Source organism: Saprolegnia parasitica, assembly GCF_000151545.1.
Source record: "Saprolegnia parasitica CBS 223.65 unplaced genomic scaffold supercont2.64, whole genome shotgun sequence".
In the NCBI taxonomy this organism is placed as follows: Eukaryota; Oomycota; class Saprolegniomycetes; order Saprolegniales; family Saprolegniaceae; genus Saprolegnia; species Saprolegnia parasitica.
In genome coordinates this window covers 146,361-165,827 of record NW_012156458.1, presented here as the reverse complement: position 1 = coordinate 165,827, position 19,467 = coordinate 146,361, and the positions used below count along the sequence as shown (strand labels likewise).

The following is a 19,467-nucleotide window of genomic DNA, read 5'->3' as shown; positions in this document are numbered from 1 at the left end:
GGTCGCAAACATCGGCGTCCGAATGAGTCGGCGCTACAACGAGCCATGAGCGCTGACGGCGGCGACGCGATGCAAAAGGGTTACCGCGCGGTGCCGCAGCTTGGCGATCGCACGCCACTTGTGCTGGTGCCTGCGGTGATGGGTGCCCGATGCGAGGCGCAGCGACGGCCGCTTGAACAATTGGCGGCTGGACGTTCTGTCGGCGTAGCTCGCAAGCGAAATGCGTCGCTGGCTACAATTCGAGAGGTGTCGGAATCCACGCAACATTGCATAGGATGCCTACTGGGCCATGACGGTCGCGTGGTTCTCCTTGGCTTTTTCAAATTCGGAAAAGAGGACGGCCATGTTGAGCTGCAGCAGAAAGCACCCCGCGACGAAGAAAATGGCGTTGAAATAGACAAACCCGGCCACGGCCCCGCCCGCGTCTTGGGTCTACACACATCCCGTCGCTTGAAAGGTCATGATGATACGACTCGTCTCGTACGGTCTCGGTGAGCACCATCCAGCCGGACGCCGTCACAATCATGATGATCATGACAAAGACGCTGTACACATTGTCAAAGCTCGTAAAGCCAAAGTTGAGGTTGGGGCTGAATTCGGCCTGGCGCATGATCGAGAACGGCGAGTAGTCGGACGGCATCGGAAGGAGCAGGTCTCGGAAGCGTGGGGCGCCAAACGGATCGTAGTTGGAGCCGCACGTTCGATTAGCGTCGCACTGCCGTCCCCACTACAACGCAAACGCCCATCACTATAGATATATCAACACTGCAATTGACGTACCGAAGGCGACGAGCTGCACAGCCACGGCGTGCCATGATCCTCGTCCGGATCCGTGGGCCAAAAACAGCTCATGGGCGACGGCCACGACTCGTTGTTCTCGATTGAGAGGCAGCGAAAGGCGTCCGGCGTCGCGACCTAGCGCCAGCATAAGCTTTCCACGCGGCTCTCTACGGTCGGAGCAGCGTACGACGCTGGCGAGGTAGCTGCTCGTTGGAGCCATGGCCGAGACGTTCCACACGGAGGCGTTGAGCTGGACAGGAAACGGCGTGAGGCGACATCGATAATGCCATGAGCTGCGCCAGAGCTCCATGCCGAGGATGGCAAAGAAGAGATAGCAGAACGCGAGGATGATGGCCACGTTTCCGAGTGCCGGTAGACTCGAGAGAAGCGACCCCGTAAGCACTTTGAGCCCTACGCATCATGTGGTTGGGCATGGGTACTTCATGTGACGGGCTCTGGCTTGTACCCGGCACCGAGTGGAGTGCGCGGAGCGGCCGAAGTATTCGCAGCACGCGGAGGATCCCGAGCTTTGCAGACGAGTAGACGAGCGAAAACGTGCTATGGACAGATTGGGTGTTGTGCAAAACACCACATTGTGGCAGAATTACCCCGAGACGATGATGACAAAGTCCAGTCGGTTCCAGCCGTCGCTCAAGTACGTGCCTTTGCCCATGAGGAGGCCGTACGCGATGATCTTGAGGCTCGCTTCGACGAGGAAGACGTAGAGCGAGATCGCGTTGACGTGGTCGATGAGCATGTTGCGGCGGTTCGTTGGGTCGGGCACGCCGTCGATCGCGTTGGTATAGTCGACAAGCCCGAGGAGGAGCGTGTTGGCGAGAACACACACCATGATGAAGCGCTCAAACCACTTGGACGTGACGAGCGCGAGGCAGAGTTGCCGCACCGGGTTCTGCAGAGTGAGGCAGCCGAGCGCGATCGGTGCCGGCTACCGAAACCAGTTCTTAGAGTCGTCGCATCGACGTCGCTGCACGTACCTTGATTTTTCGGATCGCGCGCGACGAGGCCTGGCGCACCCACTTTCGGAGCGAGAGCGCGGGCGACCTGCGCTGGATGACGACGAGGTTGTCGCGCATGGGCGTCGCGAGCACCGGTCCCGGCGCGACCGAGCTCATCGGCGGTGTATATATATAAAATTACGTTCGGTTTCCACGCTATAAATGCATTGGCAACAGCCGTGCTCATGAGATGCGACGGTACGCACCAGTAAATGTAGAAAGCCCGCACAGCAACTCGTGCATACAGTGATCCAGGGGTTCTTACCCCTGCAGTGATCCTCCACACGTCGTCGTCGTCTGGTGTCGTCTGGTGCCAACATCGTTCTCACGACAGGAGCGAGTCGGCGGCTTCTTACTCTCTGCACACTCGCGCCAGCGTTGGTCCCAAGCGACTCGTTGGTGCTGCTGCGTCGGGTGTCGGAATCCACGAGCCAATACCTTCTTGCTAGCCAAGCAAGCTGTAGCACATCTAATGCAGTCGGTATGATTGTGTCTCTCTTCGCTTCTTGGTGTCGCAGGGGTCGGTCGTGTATGTCTGCAACCGACCCGGCAATAATGTTCTCGTCCATCTGACGTGGCAGCATCGCCAAGAGCCGAGGCTCCGTCCTTTCTCGTCGGTATGGGCTTGTGCTCTGCAGCACCAACAGTTGACTTAACGGTCGTGCGGTCCCACAGAGAGCGCGCACAGCTCCCCGTTGTCGTCTTCTCTTTCCAGCGTGCGTTGTGTGCTGCGGTGCTGGCCTCACTTATGACCAAGTCCCGCCCTCAACACGTTCGCGCCAACAGTTGATCAAGGAATGGGTGTATGTACAAGCCTTAGCTGCTTATCGCCGGCGGCTCGACGGAGGCGGCGCGCCGCGCGAGCTCGCCGTCGTCGTCGCGCGCGGCTTCTTGACGCGGCGCTTGTAGACCGCGATGGTGTCGTCGACCTTGATGCCCCACTGGAGGTGTTCGGCGCGCACGGCTGCGTCGAGAAACTCGTTGAGCTTGTCGGCGCGCTCGCCAATCGTCTTTTGGGAGAGGTTGCCGAGGATGTGGCGCTTCGGCAGCTGCGGGATCTCCGTCTTCTTGAAGCCGGCCTCCTTCTGGAGCCGGTCGCAGAGCGCGCGGAACGTCGAGTAGCGCTTCCAGCAGTAGACCGTGCCAAAGTTGGTCGTCTGGATCTCGAGCTTGTACTGCACGTACTTTTGGCCGCCGCGGGTCACAATGCGCGAGTCGACGATGCGCGCCGACGCCAAGCCAATCTCCTCGGGCATGACCAGACCTTCTTCAATAATCACGCTGCTCGCACGCTCCTTGTGCCGGGCCACGTCTGCGATCTGCACATAGGCTTGCGGCGCATACGAGTTGGGCTCGTCGCTGTGGCCGCCGTGGAGGTTCGCGACGGCGTAGCAGCCGAGGTGCGGGTCCATGCCGACGACCTCGCCGACGCCAAACGGAGTGTCGACCAGCGTGCGCGGCGACAAGATGCGCTCGCCGTCCAGGATCACGTGGTTTGGGTCGACCTCCATGACCTCCGTGTCGTTGCCAAACTGGTCGATCGCCACCGAGTACGTCTCGGCTTCGCGGTCGTAGAAGAGGACGCGGCCGCGGCCTTGGCCCGTCACGATGACAGGCACGTCCTTGGAGAGCGACTGCTCGTACTTGGCCTGCTTTTCCGCGTCGCGGATCGCGCGGGCCTCGCGGGCCGCCTTCTCGGCGAGCATGGCCGCGTGCGCACGTTCGCGCTCCTCAGCCTCGCGCTGTTCGAGGGCGCGGCGCTCGGCCTCGCGCGCGAGCTCGGCGGCCATTTCGTCGGCTTCGTCCTGCGCGCGAGCTTCCGCCTCGTAGCGTTCGAGGGCAGCCTTCTCTTCGGCTTCTTGCGCCGCGATGGCCGCGGCGACTTCGGCTTCGTACTTTTCACGAGCGGCCGCTTCTTCCGCCGCCAAGAGCGCAGCGGCCGCAGCAGCCGCCGCCGCCTGGTCGGCCGCGAGCTTGTCGGCGGCTTCCTTCTCAGCGAGGAGACGCGCGGCTTCGGCGCGCGCAGCTTCGTCCGCAGCCAAGGCCGCGGCAGCAATCATGGCTTCGCGTTCGCGACGTCTACATCCGCATGCATTGTAAACACGAGTCGCATATCATGGCGGTATCGTACTCTGCATCTTGCCGGGCAAGCTCTTCGAGGCGGAGACGCTCTTCTTCTTCTTCTGCGGCCGTCTGCTGGCGCTTGAGGCGACGCGTCTCTTCGACACGCGCGTCAAACGCAGCCGTCTCTTCGGCGTGGAAGCGGCGCTCCTCCTCGCTCATCTCGGCGAGACGAAGCGCTTCCTTCTTCTCCGCGTCGCGCTTGGCGAGTTCGACCGTGTAGTTGATGCCATACTGCACAAGGCTCAGCACATGCATCGATGCACGCGACGTACCTTCTTGATGAGCGAGCGGACGGCGAACGCGCGGCCCACTGACTGCACCTTCACGGCGTTTTCGTGGACGATTTGCATCGTCTTGGGGCGGTGGAGGTACCAGTACTTGACGACGCCCTTGTTGGAGAGGATCGTCTCGAGGTCCAACGGCGTGAGGCGGCTCTCGTTCGACTGGATCGACTCGTGCACGCGCGCATCGCGGTGCAGCGCCTCGTGGTCCGTCAAGACCGACTGGCGGCCGGACTCCTGCGCCTTCTTGGGCGCCTTCGAGTAGGACGAGTACATGCTGGTGCTCTTCGATCGACCACAGGCAAGAGGTTGGGCTGGTAGTTCTTTAGCGGCGCGGCTCGGTGGACGGCGACGATGGACGACGGTGGCGAGGTACCGAGCGTAGTGGCTATTGCCCTTTGACGCAGTCAGCAAATGCCATCCGCGGGCCGCTTTCATCCGGATACGCCTTCAACCTTTTTTCAATACGAGGCCGATCACTTGCGCTTTGTATGCGGAATAAGACATGCCAAAAAAAGTGCGCTGCCTGGGGAGAGAAGCGGCCTCTACGTGGCGCTATCCGGATGACGCCTTACAAACATCAAATGTGGGCGACGTTGGTAACCCCGTAGTTACGCAGCCCCACAGACGGGATACTGCCTCCGCTTGATTAGGCCTCGACTGTAATGGCTCGCACTTCTATCGACGCGCGTGTGCAATACATAGGTGGTGTCGACTGGCTACTTACCGCTTGTGGGTTGTTGGTCTTGTTAGATATGGCAAGTGCCACGTTGTACGTCATTTACCATAAATACACGATTTGCGTGATGAACGTGCACCGTGACAGTCGCAAATGGTGTGGTAATACAGAGCGAAATAGTGTGATGCACGCAAGCGCATCGTATCCAATCTTTGCTGCGATGGCCGATGCTGCACCCGTGTACGGCGAGCCGTACTGCGTCACGGACGATAAGGTCGCGGCCGTCGCCTCCGGCCGCCTCGTCGTCATGGGCATGGACGCCAACGAGAAGCTCGTCGGCGCCGGCATGGTCCATCTGCGCGTCTTCCAAGGCCATGTGCACTCGTCCGGCTTCGCGTTTCCGCCCGGCGTCTACTACGACCTGTACTCGCCACGCTGGTCCAACTTGAGCACGCTCGTGGCGTCGGACGCGCCGTCGCTCTACCATGCGCCGTGCACATCGCTGACCAAAGCCCGCTGGCTGCTCACACACGCGGCCGATCCGCTCAACGACGAGGACGAGGCGCAGGCCGACGCGCTCGCCAAGGACATGGCCGCGTGGTTTCCCGTCGTGCTCGTGCTCCGCGCCATGCGCCTCACCTACGGCAACCTGGCGTCGTACTTTGACGGACAGACAACGCATGTGCGCCTGCCCGGCTTCAAGTTCATTCGGTACCCCGACGTGCTCGTGACCGAAAAGGTGTCCAAGAAGCGCGCCAAGACCGAGACACCGACCATCACGGACGGCGCCGCGCTCTTCGCGTCCATTAGCTCCCTCGAGCCGAACGCGGTGCGCGAGCTCTTCTTCCCGCCTTCGTGGCACACGGCGGCGCGTCGAGTGTGCGAGAGCTTCCGCGCCAACGTGGACGCGCGCAAGGTGCTCGTCTGCGGCGCCAAGGGCGTCGGCAAGTCGACGTGCACGCAGTTTCTCGTGAACCAGCTCCTCTCGAGCCATCGGGTGGTGGCCTACATCGACTCGGACGTGGGCCAGCCCGAGCTCTGCGCACCTGGTGTCCTCTCGCTGCATTACATCACCGAGCCGCTCTTGGGCCCGAGCTACACCCATCTGCAGCCAGCGTACAGGTAGATATCGAAGCATGCGAAGGCGTCTCCAACGTGTGCTGCTAGGTCCTTGTACTTTGGCTATTCGAGCCCGAAAGCCGACCCACAGCTGTACATTGCGGCCGTCGCATCGCTTCTGCAGGCGTACGAAGCGAGAGACACGACGATCCCGCTCGTCATCAACACGGACGGCTGGATCAAGAGCATGGGCTACGACCTCCTGCACTCGATCTTGGACTGTGCGACGCCGCAGCACGTCCTGCAGGTCGTGGCCATGACCAAAGCCAAGAGTTTTGATGTGCCTCCGTCCCCCAAGGTAGCAGCAGTTAAGACACCCAAGATGTGCATCATCCAACTCCTTCTCTTGTAGTGGACGCTGCATCCGGTCGAGATGTGGGACGCGGCACCGCCGCAGCCAGCACGCAGCTCCAAGGACCTGCGGCAGTACCGATGGCACGCGTACTTTCTGCGCGACGTGATCGTTGAGGAGCCCGAGACGCTCCAGCTCGCGACGTGCCACGCCATGTCCGAGCAGACCCGGTACGCACGTGGATGCGATGGACATGCTGGCTGATGCGATGTCGACAGCCTCGGCCGTGCTATCTCGATGATGTACACGCGCCAACTGCCGTACCGAGTGCCTTTCCACGCCGTCGCCGTCCGCGTCACTGGCTCGTCGGTGCGTCATTGCCGGTGACATCCTCCGCATCGCATTGTCTGTTTCGTAGGCGCCACCCAGTCAGATCCTCTATGCACTGAACGCAAGTGTGATCGGCCTATGCGTTGCGCCGCCGACGCTCCTCGCCAAGACCAACGAGAGGTGCAAGCCCGATGTGCCCACCGTTCTTCTCGACTATGACCTCCTCCCGTGTGTTGGGCATGGTACGCCGCGTTGTCTTTCTGGCTCGTTGCGAGCTACGCGATGTAGGTATCATTCGGAGCATCGACGTGGCCGCTGGCGAGTTTCACATCTTGACGCCTGTTTCCACGGAGCTTCTCGCACACGTAAACGTCCTCGTCCGCGGCCATCTCTCGCTCTCGTTCCAGCTCCTCGACCAGAGCGCCGTCCTCGGCGGCCACTGCCCGTATGCGATTGTCGATGTCCTGGCAGCCGAAGGCACGGGCGCGTCGCTCATGGAGAGCCGCAACAACCTCAAGCGCAAAAAAGAAGGCTAAGAAACCACAGCCATAGAGATAGTCGAAATACATGACAGTGAACTCGAGAATGTTGGATAGACGACGACGTTGCCTGTCTAAATTTAGTCGTTTCAATCGATGCCCGCGTGGACGACGGGCGCGTCGCGCTGGAGAACGTCCTGAGCGGCGACGAGCGGTCGCTCTTAGAGCTTGAATTTGACGCATTCGACAGCCGCAAGCGAAATACCTTGGACAAGCTCCAGGCCACCAAGCTGCTCGCGAAGCACATGCCGTCGCTGTCGCCGGACGAGCTCAGCGCGGTCTTTGCCCTGCAGGAGGGCCACGGCACGTTCCAGCTCTCTCGCCTCGAGTACCTTCAAGTACGCGTTCTCAGCAGCCACGATTTTGTTGTACGGACACTTGGGTTAGATTCAGGCGGCCAAGAAGCTGGCGTTGGAAGCCGCCGACGAAGAAGACCTCCAGCGGCACTTTACGGTCCTCGACTACCACGGCAACGGGTCGCTCGTCGCCGACGAGATTCTCGACGCGCTCGAAAAGACGGGCGACGCCGGCGTCAGCATTCTCAAGGCGGCGGTGGCCGCGGCGGCCAAGAGCGTCTCGGATGGCAAGATCACGTTTGACATTTTCCGCAGCGCGATCCACGACATGAACCGGGCGACGCAAGCCTCGATCGCGGCCGACACGCTGCGACTGTACCAGCTCCAGGCCAAGCAAGTAGGACAAGTTGTCCTGTGGATGGCGCCCCGACATCGCGTAGGAAGCGCTGTTGCAGCAGCGGCAGCGCGCCAAGCCCGACGTCCAGACGTCGCTGCATGTCGAGTGCAGCGTTTTGGAGGCGCACATTGAGCGGCAAAAGAGAGGCCTCATTACGGTGCAGAACGACAACTTTTCCAAAATTTACGCCGCGATCCTCGCCCAGTACGTGTGCGAAACCACCGTCTTGCGCAGTTTTGAAGCTTTTTTCAACCACTTGCACACGGAAGGTACCGTCGTCCACGTCGAGTATGGACAACTTGTCCTTTTTTTGTAGACAGTCTCTTGTTTCGGCGCGGTCTCGAGCGCAGCGGTCGCATGGTCGACGTGCACCCGAGCTTCCTCCTGTACCCGGGCCCTGCCATCGATGTTCGCACTCAAGGCATTATTATTGCTTTATTATTGCTTGGGTGTAGCGGTCGCCCGAGTACGCGGCGCTGTGCCACTTTATGGTCCCCGACCTTGTCTACGTCTTAAAGTCCAATCGTTCGTGTCGACAACCCTTGTGTAGCACGGCGACGGGCCGATCTTTACCAACCGGGCATACCGCAAGGTCTTCTTGGCCTACTGCCTCCTCGGGAGCCTCACCAACTTTCAAACAATATCGCGCGGCAACTTTGTACGCTTCGTCAAGGACTGCCAGCTCCCAACGATTGCAAACTCCAAGAACCTGCGCGACCCTGACATTGACGCGTGCTTTGTGCTCGCGACGCGCGCGTCGACGACGACCGCGTCATTGGCCATGTCGCCGCGCACCAATTATGGTCCCCGGGGTATCCATCTGCACTTTCAGCCGACGCCAGCGTGCTTTACACCGCTCCTGGTCGACGAAACCTTTCCGCTTGCGACGCCACCGACGCACCGAAGCGGCGGCATGAGCTTTGCGCAGTGGGTGCACGGCACGACGCTCGTGCTCCAAAAGAGCCTCGGCTTTTCTGTACCGCGTCCAATTCGTCGGCATCTCGTTTGATCGTGGCCTGTAGGAGCTGCCACAGGGCGACGCCCACGAAGCGCTTTTCCGAGATCACATTTTGCCCCATGCACGCCAGATCGAGTTTCAGCCGATGGGCCCCGAGATCTCGCAGCCTCAAGTCATGCGCTTTATTCGAGCCCACGTGTGGCCTCTCAAGCAGTTGTTTGCTCACTTTGGCGGCCACTCGCTCAGCCACGTACACGATTGCCACACGTGTTTGAGTGATGCGACATTCATGATAGATTGAAACAGGAACCCAACTCTCATTGGCCAATTTTTTGCAATTCGCGCGCTGTTTCGGTACGTGCCCTTTTTATGCACTCGATCCTTTGATACTTGAAGGTAGACATCTTGCGCTCGACGAAAGACAACCATCCCAAGGCCGGTCCGTCCCAGTTCCGTCAGCTCTCCCTTCAAGTACGACTACGCTCTCTCCATTGAACTATACCTCGGGGTGTAGGAAGTTGTCCAAGAGTACAACGCCGCCAAGCTCGACGTGGGCTTTTCGCACACGGAGAGTCGCGAGTCTCTGGACCTCAATTTTCACGAGTTTCTGCGCTGCATGCAGCGGCTCGCGATGGCCATGGGGAGCATGACGCAGCCGTCCGAGCTGTTCCATGGCCAGTCGCTCGTCTCTTCGTTCCAGAACCAGCGCGCCGACCTGAACTCGACGCCGCGGGTGCATCTCTTCCAGCACTCGCGCCAGCTCCACGTGCAGGACCGGCACTTTTCTAAAGCCATCGAGCTGCTGCAGCTGCGGGCCACGACGCCGCGCTTAATGCACATCGTCCACCGCCTTCGTCACCTACCGCGGCTACCGCTGGACGAGCTCCCGCCGCCTCGGCTCAGTCCACGCAAGCCTGCGCCCGAAGCGACGATCCAAAAATGCATCACGCCTCGGAGAACCCACCTCCCGCTGGTGGCTCAATCGTCGCCGCGCTACTCTGCGAACCGGTCACTCTCGCTCGGAGGATCTCCTCGCCCACGAATCATCAAGGCGCCGCCGTCACCGATGGTTGGGCCTCTCGGTGAGCCCAACCCAGGCGAGTACGACGAGTACCGGATCCCGCTGCTCTCGTCGCAGGGCCGCGCACGCACGCCGTACCAGCCGGCGACCGTCGTCACGGCCCACCACGCAAAATGAAAAGAAGTCGAGTGTTTCATCACAACCGAGGACGATCGGTCGATCGCTCAGCAAGAGCTGGTTCGTTGGGTCGCTACATATTTGCAGGTGGAGCTTGCAGGTGGATAATGGATGGCTGGGTAGGTGTTGGAGGCCTCTTCACAGCCTCTTCTGCACAAATGCCAGTACACGGTAGCTCTTTTCTGTACTCTCAGCAGCGCCAAGGCGTCACACTTGCATCATTGCACCGGCGGTCGTCGCCTCTGCCATCGACACTTCAATGGGGAAGAAAAATGATTGATTGTAGCGGGCTTGAAGCCATGACTTTGGCGCTTCTTGAGCACTTGAAGTTTAAACGCATCGTGTCGGAAAGATCACCCCATCATGGGCCAACCGACCAGATATCATCCATCACTGCTGCGTCGGTTCAGATATTGCGACTGGCGTCCGGCTCGCACCCACCATGTTCTTCAACCGAGGGAATACCCGGTCAATACGAACCTCGGTAACTGCAAGGGCTCCACATCCCGCAGTGGATCACTCGACAATTGAAGAGCGATGGCCCGCGCTGCGCTGCCGCCGCTGCAGATCCCGTCGCCGCACAGCGAGCCGCATCGGCCGGTCGAAGAGGCCGTGACCTTTGCGACGCCAGGCTATGCCATGGCCTACGCGACCTTCTTTGTCTTTGGCGGCACCTGCGTCGCGTCGTGGCAGTGCATCATCCTCAGCATCGACACCTTCATCGCCATGTACCCGGATGGCATGGTCGGCTTCGTGTTTCCCGTCGTCAACATGTCGGCGCTGCTGGTCATCACGCTCTTCATGCTCATCGCGGGCCGCCAGCTCCCGCTCGACCAGCGCATGCGTCGGGCTTTACCTGCATGCTCCTCTCGTGCGCCGGCCTCCCGCTGCTGCAGTGGACGTCGCTGAGCACGCTTCTGCGGTACGCGGCGACGCTTCTGCTCTTGATCCTCGCGTCCATGGCGAGCGCGCTCATTCAATCGTCGAGCTACGGCCTCGCGGCTGTCTTTGGCCCGGCGTTCCTCCAAGCCATTGACGCCGGCAAGGGCACGGGCGCGATGGTCCTCGTCCTCGCGCGCATTGCAACCAAGTGGGGCCTCGACGCCGACACGACGGACCTCACGGCGCTCTCGCTCTTCTTTGGCCTCGCGGTCGCCGCGATCGTTGCCGCGTTTGTCTTGTGCGTCTCGTGATTTGACGTCGACCACCTCCTCATGGGACCTACTAGGTATGCCATGCTCGACCAAAACGTCTACGCCAAGACCAAGCTCGAGACGTACGTGCGTATCCAGTTCAACACGCCGCTGGCCCTGCCGCTGCCGTCGCCTGTCCGGTCGCCGATCAAGTCGCCGGTACCGAATACTACTTGTGGTGAATCTCCTTATGGTGTCTTCTAGTCGTTCTTTCCACCGGCCACCGAGTCGACACCGATGCTCAAGGACGTCGCTGTCGTGGATGTCGACGACGAACCGAATTCGCCGTCGGACGAGCCGTCGATCCTCTCGGTGGTTCGCCGCGCGTGGCGGCCCGTGGGCATGGCGTTCGCGACCTTTTGCGTCTGCCTCGCCTGCTTCCCGGGGCTCACGAGCTCGGTGGCGTCGACGTCATCGTGGTTTCCGGTGCTCATGGTTGGCGCCTACACGGTCGGCGATCTGATCGGGAAGATGCTGCCGCTGCACTGCATGCTGCTTTCTGTCGAGACGGTGCACTACCCGCTTCTGCTGCAGCTCAGCTTTGTGCCGCTCTTCATGTACGACGTGCTGCACCCGTACTTGCTCCCGGACGTGGCCACGTACGGCTTGGTCGCGCTCCTTGGGCTCGTCACCGGCTTTGTCGGCACGTCGTCCATGATGCTAGCGCCGACCACGTGCCGCGACGTCGAGCAAGAGCTGGCAGGCATCACGGGCTCGCTTGCGATCATCACGGGGCTTTTTACCGGGTCGTATGTCGGCCTCTTCCTCAACTTTATCGTGCAGCTGATGCAATAGATGAACGTTGTCATTGTGCACTGTATTGTCATATATTCTTTTGTCACAAGACGCGCGTCGACGTGTTGTTTGGCGGCTGCGAAAGCGTCGGCTGTGAGTTAAAGCCGTCGGTGGTCTGGAAATGCTGCAGGACAATCGTAGAAACTTGAGGACACTTTCATTAGGTGGTTGGACCGGGTGTCCGTAGGTGGGTGGACCGCCGATTTGGAGCTATGACAGTCAAAATCAGAGGTTTTCGTGGTCCTTGCCCGTGGTGGATCAATTTCGTAATGCCCTCACGCAACCGCAAGCAACCTTCGCACTCTGTCTCTTGCAGCACCACAGACCTCGCGGAGAAGCATGAAGCATGCCTCCGCTTACGACCAAGCTCGCGAGTATGTGAAGACCTTTGTCGCGACACGTCGAATGGGACAAGCGGGAACCAACTATCTATCCATCGAGCTATCCACCGATCCATTGTGCTCGACCCATGATCTATACAACGTTTCTGTCAAGAGCGTCGTATCGTTCGAGAGTCCATTGTGCTCGACCCACGATCGATACAATGTTTCTGTTAGGAGCACCGAGTTATAAAGGGGCCACCGATGCACTTTGCGTCCCTGCCATGAGCGCTGCGTCGCGTCGGTCGACGCTATAAGCTACGTCGCCGCAAAGCCCCTCCATGGACACGAAGGGATTTTATTTTTTCTTGATGGACATGTAGGTCGGTAGGTCGCTTCGATGGCCAATTAGTCCAATAAGATTGGAAGGAGCCAATCAGCGAGGTGCTGGACACAAGCACCCACCAATCAAAACGCCGCATACGAGATCTTAGCCAAACGTGAGCGAGCTGCTCGAGGTCAACGATTGCGACGATGCCGTAGTGGCGAGCGATGGATCACGGGCTTTGTTGGACCCGTGACGCAGGTAGCTCGCGCGAACCGTCTCACTAGATATCGGGCACGAAAGAACTGGCCCTACTGCAACAGTTGAAGTCGCGTACTGTCGGGCATAGCGTCTCGTACGGTGGACATATGATGGTGAGGTAGGACAATGCAGCGATGACACACAAGGACTTGCTGCGTCGGTCCAGCGTCCTGCAGATGTGCCGTCGTTGCGAGCTCAGACCTATGCTGGGCAGGCGAAAACCTCTAGAACATGGTCTTTACAGCGGCTTCGACAAGCGAGCCTCTCAGATTCGATCCATTCTTGACATGCTGCTCACTTGAAGATTTGCCTCGAGACACACACATGGGCCGACCCGAGTGCACGCAATCGTGCGTCGTCTTGCCACGCAGCGTCGGTGGCCTCATCGTCGGGAAGGGCGGCTGGCGGCTTCGGGAGATCGAGACGACCTTCAACTTGCAGGTCTGCTACGTGGCCAAGCAAGGCGGAGCCCAGTACCTCGTCTGTGAAGGACGCGCGATCGACGTCCAAGCCGCGCAAGCGAGCATCAAGCATACGATCGCGCAAGCGCTGTCGACGACGGGATCCCAGCGAACGTATCTCTACGTGTACCGGTACGACGGGCCGTCGCTGCCCGGCGCGGTCCAGCTGCACTACATCAACACGTCCATGTTGCAGTCGACTTGCAAGACGCCGTCCGCTCGCTGCTTCACAGCATCCATGGTCACACGCAGCGAACGAATGACCACGCACGGCCCATGCGACGCGCCCGCCTCGCCGGTGTCAAGTCGGTTGCCTTTGCCAACGAGCTGCGCGCGACCCAGCCGTATGTGCACGCGGTTTTTGCCCGCCTCCCGAAGATGACTACCGACTTGCGCATCGGCGCGATCCTTGGCAAGAACTTCAAGGTTGCGTCGAGTTACCGCGGCGCCACCGTGTCGGCCGCCGAGTGGGCCTCGCTGCACGCCACGACGCAAGACTACTTCAACCGGTACATGCTGCATACGGAACGTGCGCATGCCGTACGCATGTGGGCAACAGAGCAAGGGTACGTGCACACGCAGGTGGCGCTTCACGCGCTGCAGTACCGTCGTTTCGCCGATGCGCCGTCGTACAAGACTCTCTTCAAGAAGCGTTGCGGTGCCCCAAAGTTGCCGTCCTCGTCGTTTCGTGTGCTCAAGCCCACCCGAGCTGTTGGCAAGCCGTCAGCTGGGCTCGCCAGCACCATCGGCGTCATTGCCAGTTCAAGCGCCAAAGTGGACTTCCAGCTGACGTTCCGTGCCAAGCCAGCGACAACTGCAACACCCAAGGCCAAGGCCCCGCCGGCAGCCAAGACAGCCGCCAAGTCATGCCAAGAGAGTCGACCCGAGAAGGTGCTTTTCCAGATCGTTGAGCGCTGGAGCAACGGCGACTATACGATCTCCATCGAGCAAAAGCCGTCAAGCACCATGGCGCCGTCGCCGTCCACGGACCTCTGGGCGGTGCACGTCGCACCCAGCAGCGCCGCCATCGCCGCCATGTGCTCGTCGCGCGACGCCTTCGCGGCCGGTGTCTACAGCCTCGAAGCAGTCGCCACGGCCATCGTCGACGTTGTCGGGTAGTCGTCCTCTGTTACACCTCTCGCGGTTGCACGTTTATGTCACACCTTCGAGGTTTCACGTTGATGTCGGTTAAACACGTTTTATTGTTGCCTGGAATACAACGCGGTGCGTTTTTACGCTCGACGATGCGCAATGATTTCGCACGTACCCATTGGTTTTAAACGGTTTAAAACGCTTGATGACGATGCGATGTATTCGACACGTGTTCAAACGTTTAAACACTGGATGACTCATTTCGCCATGGTCAGCGGGACGCCATTGAGTCGCCGGCTGTGGGCCGAGGCGTCGCCAACCCACTTTCGCTGCGTGTACCATCCCTTCTTACTGGGCGTCGCGACTGGCACGCTTCCGCTCCCGAGCTTCCAAGAGTTCCTCAAGCAAGACGCCTTCTACCTGCATGGGTTCCTCCAAGCGTTCGCCCTCGCCGTCGCCAAGGCCGATTCGCCAGCCGATGCGATCGCGCTCGTCAAGCTCATGCAAGGCGTCAACGAGGAGCTCGAGCTCCACACGTCCTTCATGGAGGTACGTGGCTCTCCATCCTTGCCGGGCAAGGAGGCCATTGATGTCGGTATAGTCCTGGGGCGTGCTGCCGCACGTCGTCGATGCCACCTCCGCGACCCCGGCCACGCGGGCCTACGTCGACTTCCTTCGCGCAACGGCCAAGGCGGCAACGTCCGTTGCTGAGATCCTCGCCGCGATGGTGCCCTGCGCCCGGCTCTACGCAGCGTTGGGCCAAGCCCTCGCCGGCGCCCGCCGCCACCTCACGCCCGTCGCCGCGCAGGACTTCAACACGTACGCCAAGTGGATCGAGACGTACGCGACAGCCGAGTTTGAGGTACTCCATGTCCTTCCGGACGAGACGAATACGCTCTCTATCGCAGGCCAGCGCCAGCGTCATGGAAGCCCTTCTCGACACGATCGCAGAGCGCGACGCGGTCGACGAGCGCCAGCTGAGCGCACTCTACGGCCGCGCGATGCAGCTCGAGCGCAACTTCTTCGACGCGTACTTTCCCATCGTGAACGCCAGCGTCATCCTCCGTGCGCCCCTCCCAACACGATCCCGCGGTCTCACTACTGTATCCTAGGGCCGACGGAGCTGCGGCAGTGCGACGCAACGACTCTCACACTCGCTTCGCCAGCGTCAACGTCCGAGCCATTGCAGTCGGCCTCGCTCTTGGCAGCGGTGCTGGCCCGCATGTTGGACGACACGTCGTTGCAGGTGGTCGATGTCGGCGCGGACGAGCAAGACGCGTGCAGCGAGCTGCTTCTCTGGTCGACGACAAGTGCGACGAGCAACGACCCTGCAAGCATCCACGCGCCGACGTTGCATGTGCCACGCGTGCTGTGCATTGCGGGCTCGGACAGCGGCGGCGGCGTACGTCTACTGTGCTGTACCTCGTCGCATGTCATCCGTGGACGTAGGCGGGCATTCAAGCCGACATGAAGGCGTGCACGGCCCTCGGCGTCTTCTCGACGAGCGCGATCACTGCGATCACAGTACGTCTCTGCTGCTACTAAGATGTGTACGAAGCGAGTGGAGCGCAGGTCCAAAACACGCATGGCGTCCTGGGTATCCACGCCGTGCCCACCGAGACGCTCGAGGCGCAAATCCGGTGCGTCCTGGAAGACATTGGCGCCGACGTCATCAAGGTATGTCCAGCGCGTCATCGCGTCGCCACACATCATATTGTCGTGTGGCCTGTAGACGGGTATGCTGGCCTCGGCGGCGATCGTGCAGTGTGTCGTTAAAGCAGTCCAGAAGTTTGATTCGATCCCGCTCATTGTCGACCCGGTCATGGTGTCGACAAGCGGCCACACGTAAGAAGAAGACGGAGCATGCGTCCAGTCTCACTGAAAAGGCTGCTGCTGCAGGCTTCTCAACGCCGACGCGCATGCGTGTATCGTCAACGAGCTCTTCCCGCTGGCGATGCTCATCACGCCCAACATCCCCGAAGCCTCGTTCCTCGTACGCCATCCTCCTCATCGATTGCGAGGTCGAAATGACTGCTTCTAGCTCGGTGGTCGTTCGATTTCGACGGTGGATGACATGAAGACGGCTGCCGCGGACTTGCAAAAGCTTGGTCGATCCCGCTACGTGCTCGTCAAGGGCGGCCACCTCGACGACATGGCCAAAGTCGTCGACGTCCTCTTCGACGGCACCGAGTTCGTTTGCTTCGAGTCGCCTCGCATCGCGACCACCAATACCCACGGTAGCCGATGGTGGTGGTACCGAGAAGAAGAGAGTGCAATGGATGCTGGTAGGAACCGGGTGCACGCTCGCGTCAGCCATCGCCGCACACTACGCCAAGGCACTTTGACCCTTTCGTGTACCCAGCATTTGAGCGTAGATGCTTAGGTGCCCGACATCAAGTCGGCGGTGCTGCACGCCATCCGCTACGTCCACGCCATTTTGGTCAGCAGCCAAGATTGCCGCATTGGCCGCGGCGCTCAAGGCCCGATGCTGCATTGGCTCTGAGACACGCCATCCCCAGACGCCTTCGGCACCGGCGATCCGTTTTGATGTTTGATATCGGCGAGAAAGACCCGCCGAGATTGTAAAATCGAGTTAACAAAGACGGTACAACGTTGCTCTGTGTTCTTCCTCAACTAGGTTCTGATATATCGACGCTGGCATCTCGCCGCCTCGTCTCTTGACGACGACGCTTGAGTCGCGACCAGCCATTGAGCCGTTGCGCGCTTCTAGATCTCTCTCGGGCGCATCGATTGAAACGGAGTGCGTCTCGAGTCGTAGCTCGTCGATCAGGTCCGAGCCGCTCCTCCGTGGGACGCCGTCTTAGTAGCCTTTGGCATCCCAAGAGCGACCGTGCCGCAGACCCTCTTCTTGTCCAATGGCTGCACGATGGGACCGCGTTTCTGTGCAAGATACCTCTTTTTGACACGACGACCACTCTGGGCGATCTTTGCCGCCATGGGATTGGTCGAGTGTTCGCGATTGAGAGATTGCGATTGGCTCGAATTAAAACGGCCGCCACCAGCCGGTCTTTTTTCGCAGCGTAGCGACCGTCCCACACTCGAATTTGCCATGCCCACTGCCGCCGCCAACCCTCGCCTCGACCGACGCAGCGGTGTCGCTCGTCCACACACCCTTCCTCGGTAGCTCTTTGCTCGCAGCATGCCACGTAGACGACGCTGGGCGTAGAGGAAACGCTGCCATGGCAGCATGCTTCGTTTGCGGTCATCAACTTTAGCGTCGCAGAGGCGGCCGAGACAGCGCCGCTCTTCAACGTACATGCTCTATAGAGAGGTATGCGTACATACCTGTTCTCTTAGGTGGGCTGCGCGGCGTGCGGCACGTCCATGGCGTCGGTACTGGCATGCGCCAAGGGCGCGCTACGGCTCGACTTGCCGAGCCACTTTCTTACACTATCATCGTTCTTGTACCGGCTGCAGATACAAACGTTCGGAGACGCGCCGTGGGCCAAACTGCGCATGATCCAGCGCATCTACTTCGCCAAGGACGACATCTTTGTCCACGATGCGCGCTTCCTTGGCCCTGCCAAGGTGGACAACGACGGTGTCTTGGCGTGGGATATCGCGTGGCCGACCAATCCGTTCAAGGCGCGCATCGATCGCGGCGGCTTTCGGCAGCGCGACGAGCCGGTCCGGAGCGACATCTTCTTCTTCGTGAACGACCGGTTCCTTGCACACCACCGAACGCTCTTCCGCTTCATCTCGCCGCGGGTCGCTAACGCCATCTTGCTGCAGCGCGTCGAAGACAATGCGCCGCTCGACTCGGTGCGGCGTGCGCTCCACCAAGCGGCCTTCAACTTACGCCCACCGTGCGTTCCGGTGCGAGTCCTTTTGCTGTGTCGTGCTAACAGGATGTTAGGATGCGCCGCAGCTGCTGCACACGGCGGCCAACCACCGCGCCTGTTCGACGCTGCAGCTGCTGCTCGCCCACGGCGCCGACATCAACAGCATCGACTTGGTACTTGAGCGCTTGCATCCCACAGCTAAGGAGGGCTAGGCCAACCACACGGTGCTGCACCACGCCGTGCAGAAGAACGACTTTGACATGGCGTGGTTCTTCCTCGAGCAAGGCGCGCGCGTCGATGGCGCCGTCAACGTACGTTTCCGAGCAGCTAGGAAAGAGGAAGAGAACGGAAAAGAATGACGTAGACCACCGCGCTGACGCCGTTGCAGGTGGCCATCATGGGCGGCAACATGCGCATGGTCGAGCTGCTGCTGGAAGCTGGTGCCACGATCGGTCCAGCGTGTGCGCTTCGTCTTGAAACCCCGTGCGATGTGCTGCATTGCGTACGCTGTCATGTCGTCGGCGGTGCGCTGAGAGAAGACGATGATGTAGGACCACGCCACCGCGCTGCAGTGGGCATATGTGTGGCGGCAGCCCGAGATTGCGTCGCTGCTCTTGCGCAAGGGCGCCGACGTCAACGACAACCGCGGAGCAGTACGTGCTTGAGTCCCATGATCTGGACATAATGATGGATGTTAGTATCCGCAGCACAGTATTCTGGCCAACTGCATCATGTCCCTCCAAGGCGACGAGCGCATGGCGCACGTCTCGGCGCTCTTGGAGCACGGCGCAGCGGCCAGCATCCACCGGCCCAACAAGGTTGCGCGAGGTCTGTTGTCATACGTCGTCTAGAGAGCCGCGTAGATGGGTCTCTCGGCCATGCATTTTGTGGTCCAGCACCAGCTGTACGCGATCGCAGAGCTCCTTGTGCACTACCAGTCGAGGGCCAACCTCCTCGTACCCGACTCGATGCTAGTCATGAAGCGTTTATCGTGAAGTAGATGCTGGACGAAGCGAGGCTCGTCGCGATCGCCGTGACGCATCGGGATCGACGCATGCTCTCGATTTTAGGTCACGGGCACTCGCGTGTACTGCCACCCGATGACGCCATGGCGGAGGAGGCGACCTACGATGCGCTTGGCGATCACGTGGCGCTGACAAGGGACATGGCCATGCACTTTGAAGCGAAATGACGACGCGAGCAACCAG

The 19,467-nt window shown here is 60.4% G+C and overlaps 8 protein-coding genes across 8 annotated transcripts; 6 read left to right on the top strand and 2 right to left on the bottom strand.

Annotated features, from left to right (window-relative positions):
* Positions 1-33: 33 nt before the first annotated feature.
* On the bottom strand, positions 34-1,913 carry SPRG_10801 (hypothetical protein; the record flags this gene model as incomplete). The annotated part of the gene is made up of 8 exons (XM_012350364.1): positions 34-232; positions 284-432; positions 485-727; positions 781-915; positions 968-1,191; positions 1,247-1,338; positions 1,389-1,726; positions 1,776-1,913. The coding sequence occupies 8 exons, from the start codon at positions 1,911-1,913 to the stop codon at positions 34-36; spliced, it is 1,518 nt and encodes a 505-aa protein (XP_012205754.1).
* A 676-nt stretch (positions 1,914-2,589) lies between these two features.
* On the bottom strand, positions 2,590-4,606 carry SPRG_10800 (hypothetical protein). The gene is made up of 3 exons (XM_012350363.1): positions 4,193-4,606; positions 3,928-4,151; positions 2,590-3,875 (listed from the first exon to the last, which is right to left on the bottom strand). The coding sequence occupies exons 1-3, from the start codon at positions 4,475-4,477 to the stop codon at positions 2,621-2,623; spliced, it is 1,764 nt and encodes a 587-aa protein (XP_012205753.1). The 5' UTR covers positions 4,478-4,606; the 3' UTR covers positions 2,590-2,620.
* A 451-nt stretch (positions 4,607-5,057) lies between these two features.
* SPRG_10799 (hypothetical protein) lies at positions 5,058-7,157 on the top strand (the record flags this gene model as incomplete). The annotated part of the gene is made up of 6 exons (XM_012350362.1): positions 5,058-6,002; positions 6,048-6,297; positions 6,352-6,521; positions 6,570-6,660; positions 6,710-6,863; positions 6,910-7,157. Exons 1-6 carry the CDS (start codon positions 5,065-5,067, stop codon positions 7,155-7,157), a joined length of 1,851 nt encoding a protein of 616 aa, XP_012205752.1. The 5' UTR covers positions 5,058-5,064.
* Positions 7,158-7,318: 161 nt separating this feature from the next.
* SPRG_10798 (hypothetical protein) lies at positions 7,319-10,009 on the top strand (the record flags this gene model as incomplete). Its single annotated transcript, XM_012350361.1, has 10 exons — positions 7,319-7,498; positions 7,548-7,853; positions 7,897-8,122; positions 8,170-8,261; positions 8,309-8,356; positions 8,404-8,829; positions 8,876-9,061; positions 9,108-9,165; positions 9,212-9,282; positions 9,326-10,009. The coding sequence occupies exons 1-10, from the start codon at positions 7,406-7,408 to the stop codon at positions 10,007-10,009; spliced, it is 2,190 nt and encodes a 729-aa protein (XP_012205751.1). The 5' UTR covers positions 7,319-7,405.
* A 491-nt stretch (positions 10,010-10,500) lies between these two features.
* Positions 10,501-12,042, top strand: SPRG_10797 (hypothetical protein). Its single transcript, XM_012350360.1, has 3 exons — positions 10,501-11,189; positions 11,238-11,361; positions 11,407-12,042. Exons 1-3 carry the CDS (start codon positions 10,870-10,872, stop codon positions 11,995-11,997), a joined length of 1,035 nt encoding a protein of 344 aa, XP_012205750.1. The 5' UTR covers positions 10,501-10,869; the 3' UTR covers positions 11,998-12,042.
* Positions 12,043-13,227: 1,185 nt separating this feature from the next.
* Positions 13,228-14,483, top strand: SPRG_10796 (hypothetical protein; the record flags this gene model as incomplete). Its single annotated transcript, XM_012350359.1, has 2 exons — positions 13,228-13,547; positions 13,598-14,483. 2 exons carry the CDS (start codon positions 13,228-13,230, stop codon positions 14,481-14,483), a joined length of 1,206 nt encoding a protein of 401 aa, XP_012205749.1.
* Positions 14,484-14,723: 240 nt separating this feature from the next.
* SPRG_10795 (hypothetical protein) lies at positions 14,724-17,065 on the top strand (the record flags this gene model as incomplete). Its single annotated transcript, XM_012350358.1, has 11 exons — positions 14,724-15,005; positions 15,058-15,318; positions 15,365-15,521; positions 15,569-15,858; positions 15,906-15,980; positions 16,029-16,133; positions 16,189-16,301; positions 16,356-16,449; positions 16,498-16,693; positions 16,746-16,792; positions 16,840-17,065. 11 exons carry the CDS (start codon positions 14,724-14,726, stop codon positions 16,957-16,959), a joined length of 1,740 nt encoding a protein of 579 aa, XP_012205748.1. The 3' UTR covers positions 16,960-17,065.
* Positions 17,066-17,618: 553 nt separating this feature from the next.
* Positions 17,619-19,110, top strand: SPRG_10794 (hypothetical protein; the record flags this gene model as incomplete). The annotated part of the gene is made up of 7 exons (XM_012350357.1): positions 17,619-17,729; positions 17,775-18,293; positions 18,334-18,432; positions 18,472-18,570; positions 18,624-18,761; positions 18,811-18,912; positions 18,958-19,110. The coding sequence occupies exons 2-7, from the start codon at positions 17,802-17,804 to the stop codon at positions 19,108-19,110; spliced, it is 1,083 nt and encodes a 360-aa protein (XP_012205747.1). The 5' UTR covers positions 17,619-17,729; positions 17,775-17,801.
* Between the last annotated feature and the right edge of the window lie 357 nt (positions 19,111-19,467).

What these genes read in the sequence shown, in the direction of transcription:
- SPRG_10800 (XM_012350363.1), bottom strand. Translation starts at nt 4,477, where the DNA reads ATGTACTCGTCCTACTCGAAGGCGCCCAAGAAGGCGCAGGAGTCCGGC. An exon ending in TCCGCTCGCTCATCAAGAAG is followed by an intron (nt 4,152 to 4,192) that starts GTACGTCGCGTG and finishes AGCCTTGTGCAG; the next exon opens with TATGGCATCAACTACACGGT. An exon ending in CTTGCCCGGCAAGATGCAGA is followed by an intron (nt 3,876 to 3,927) that starts GTACGATACCGC and finishes ATGCGGATGTAG; the next exon opens with ACGTCGCGAACGCGAAGCCA.
- SPRG_10797 (XM_012350360.1), top strand. Translation starts at nt 10,870, where the DNA reads ATGCTCCTCTCGTGCGCCGGCCTCCCGCTGCTGCAGTGGACGTCGCTG. An exon ending in ATCGTTGCCGCGTTTGTCTT is followed by an intron (nt 11,190 to 11,237) that starts GTGCGTCTCGTG and finishes GGGACCTACTAG; the next exon opens with GTATGCCATGCTCGACCAAA. An exon ending in GGTCGCCGATCAAGTCGCCG is followed by an intron (nt 11,362 to 11,406) that starts GTACCGAATACT and finishes GGTGTCTTCTAG; the next exon opens with TCGTTCTTTCCACCGGCCAC.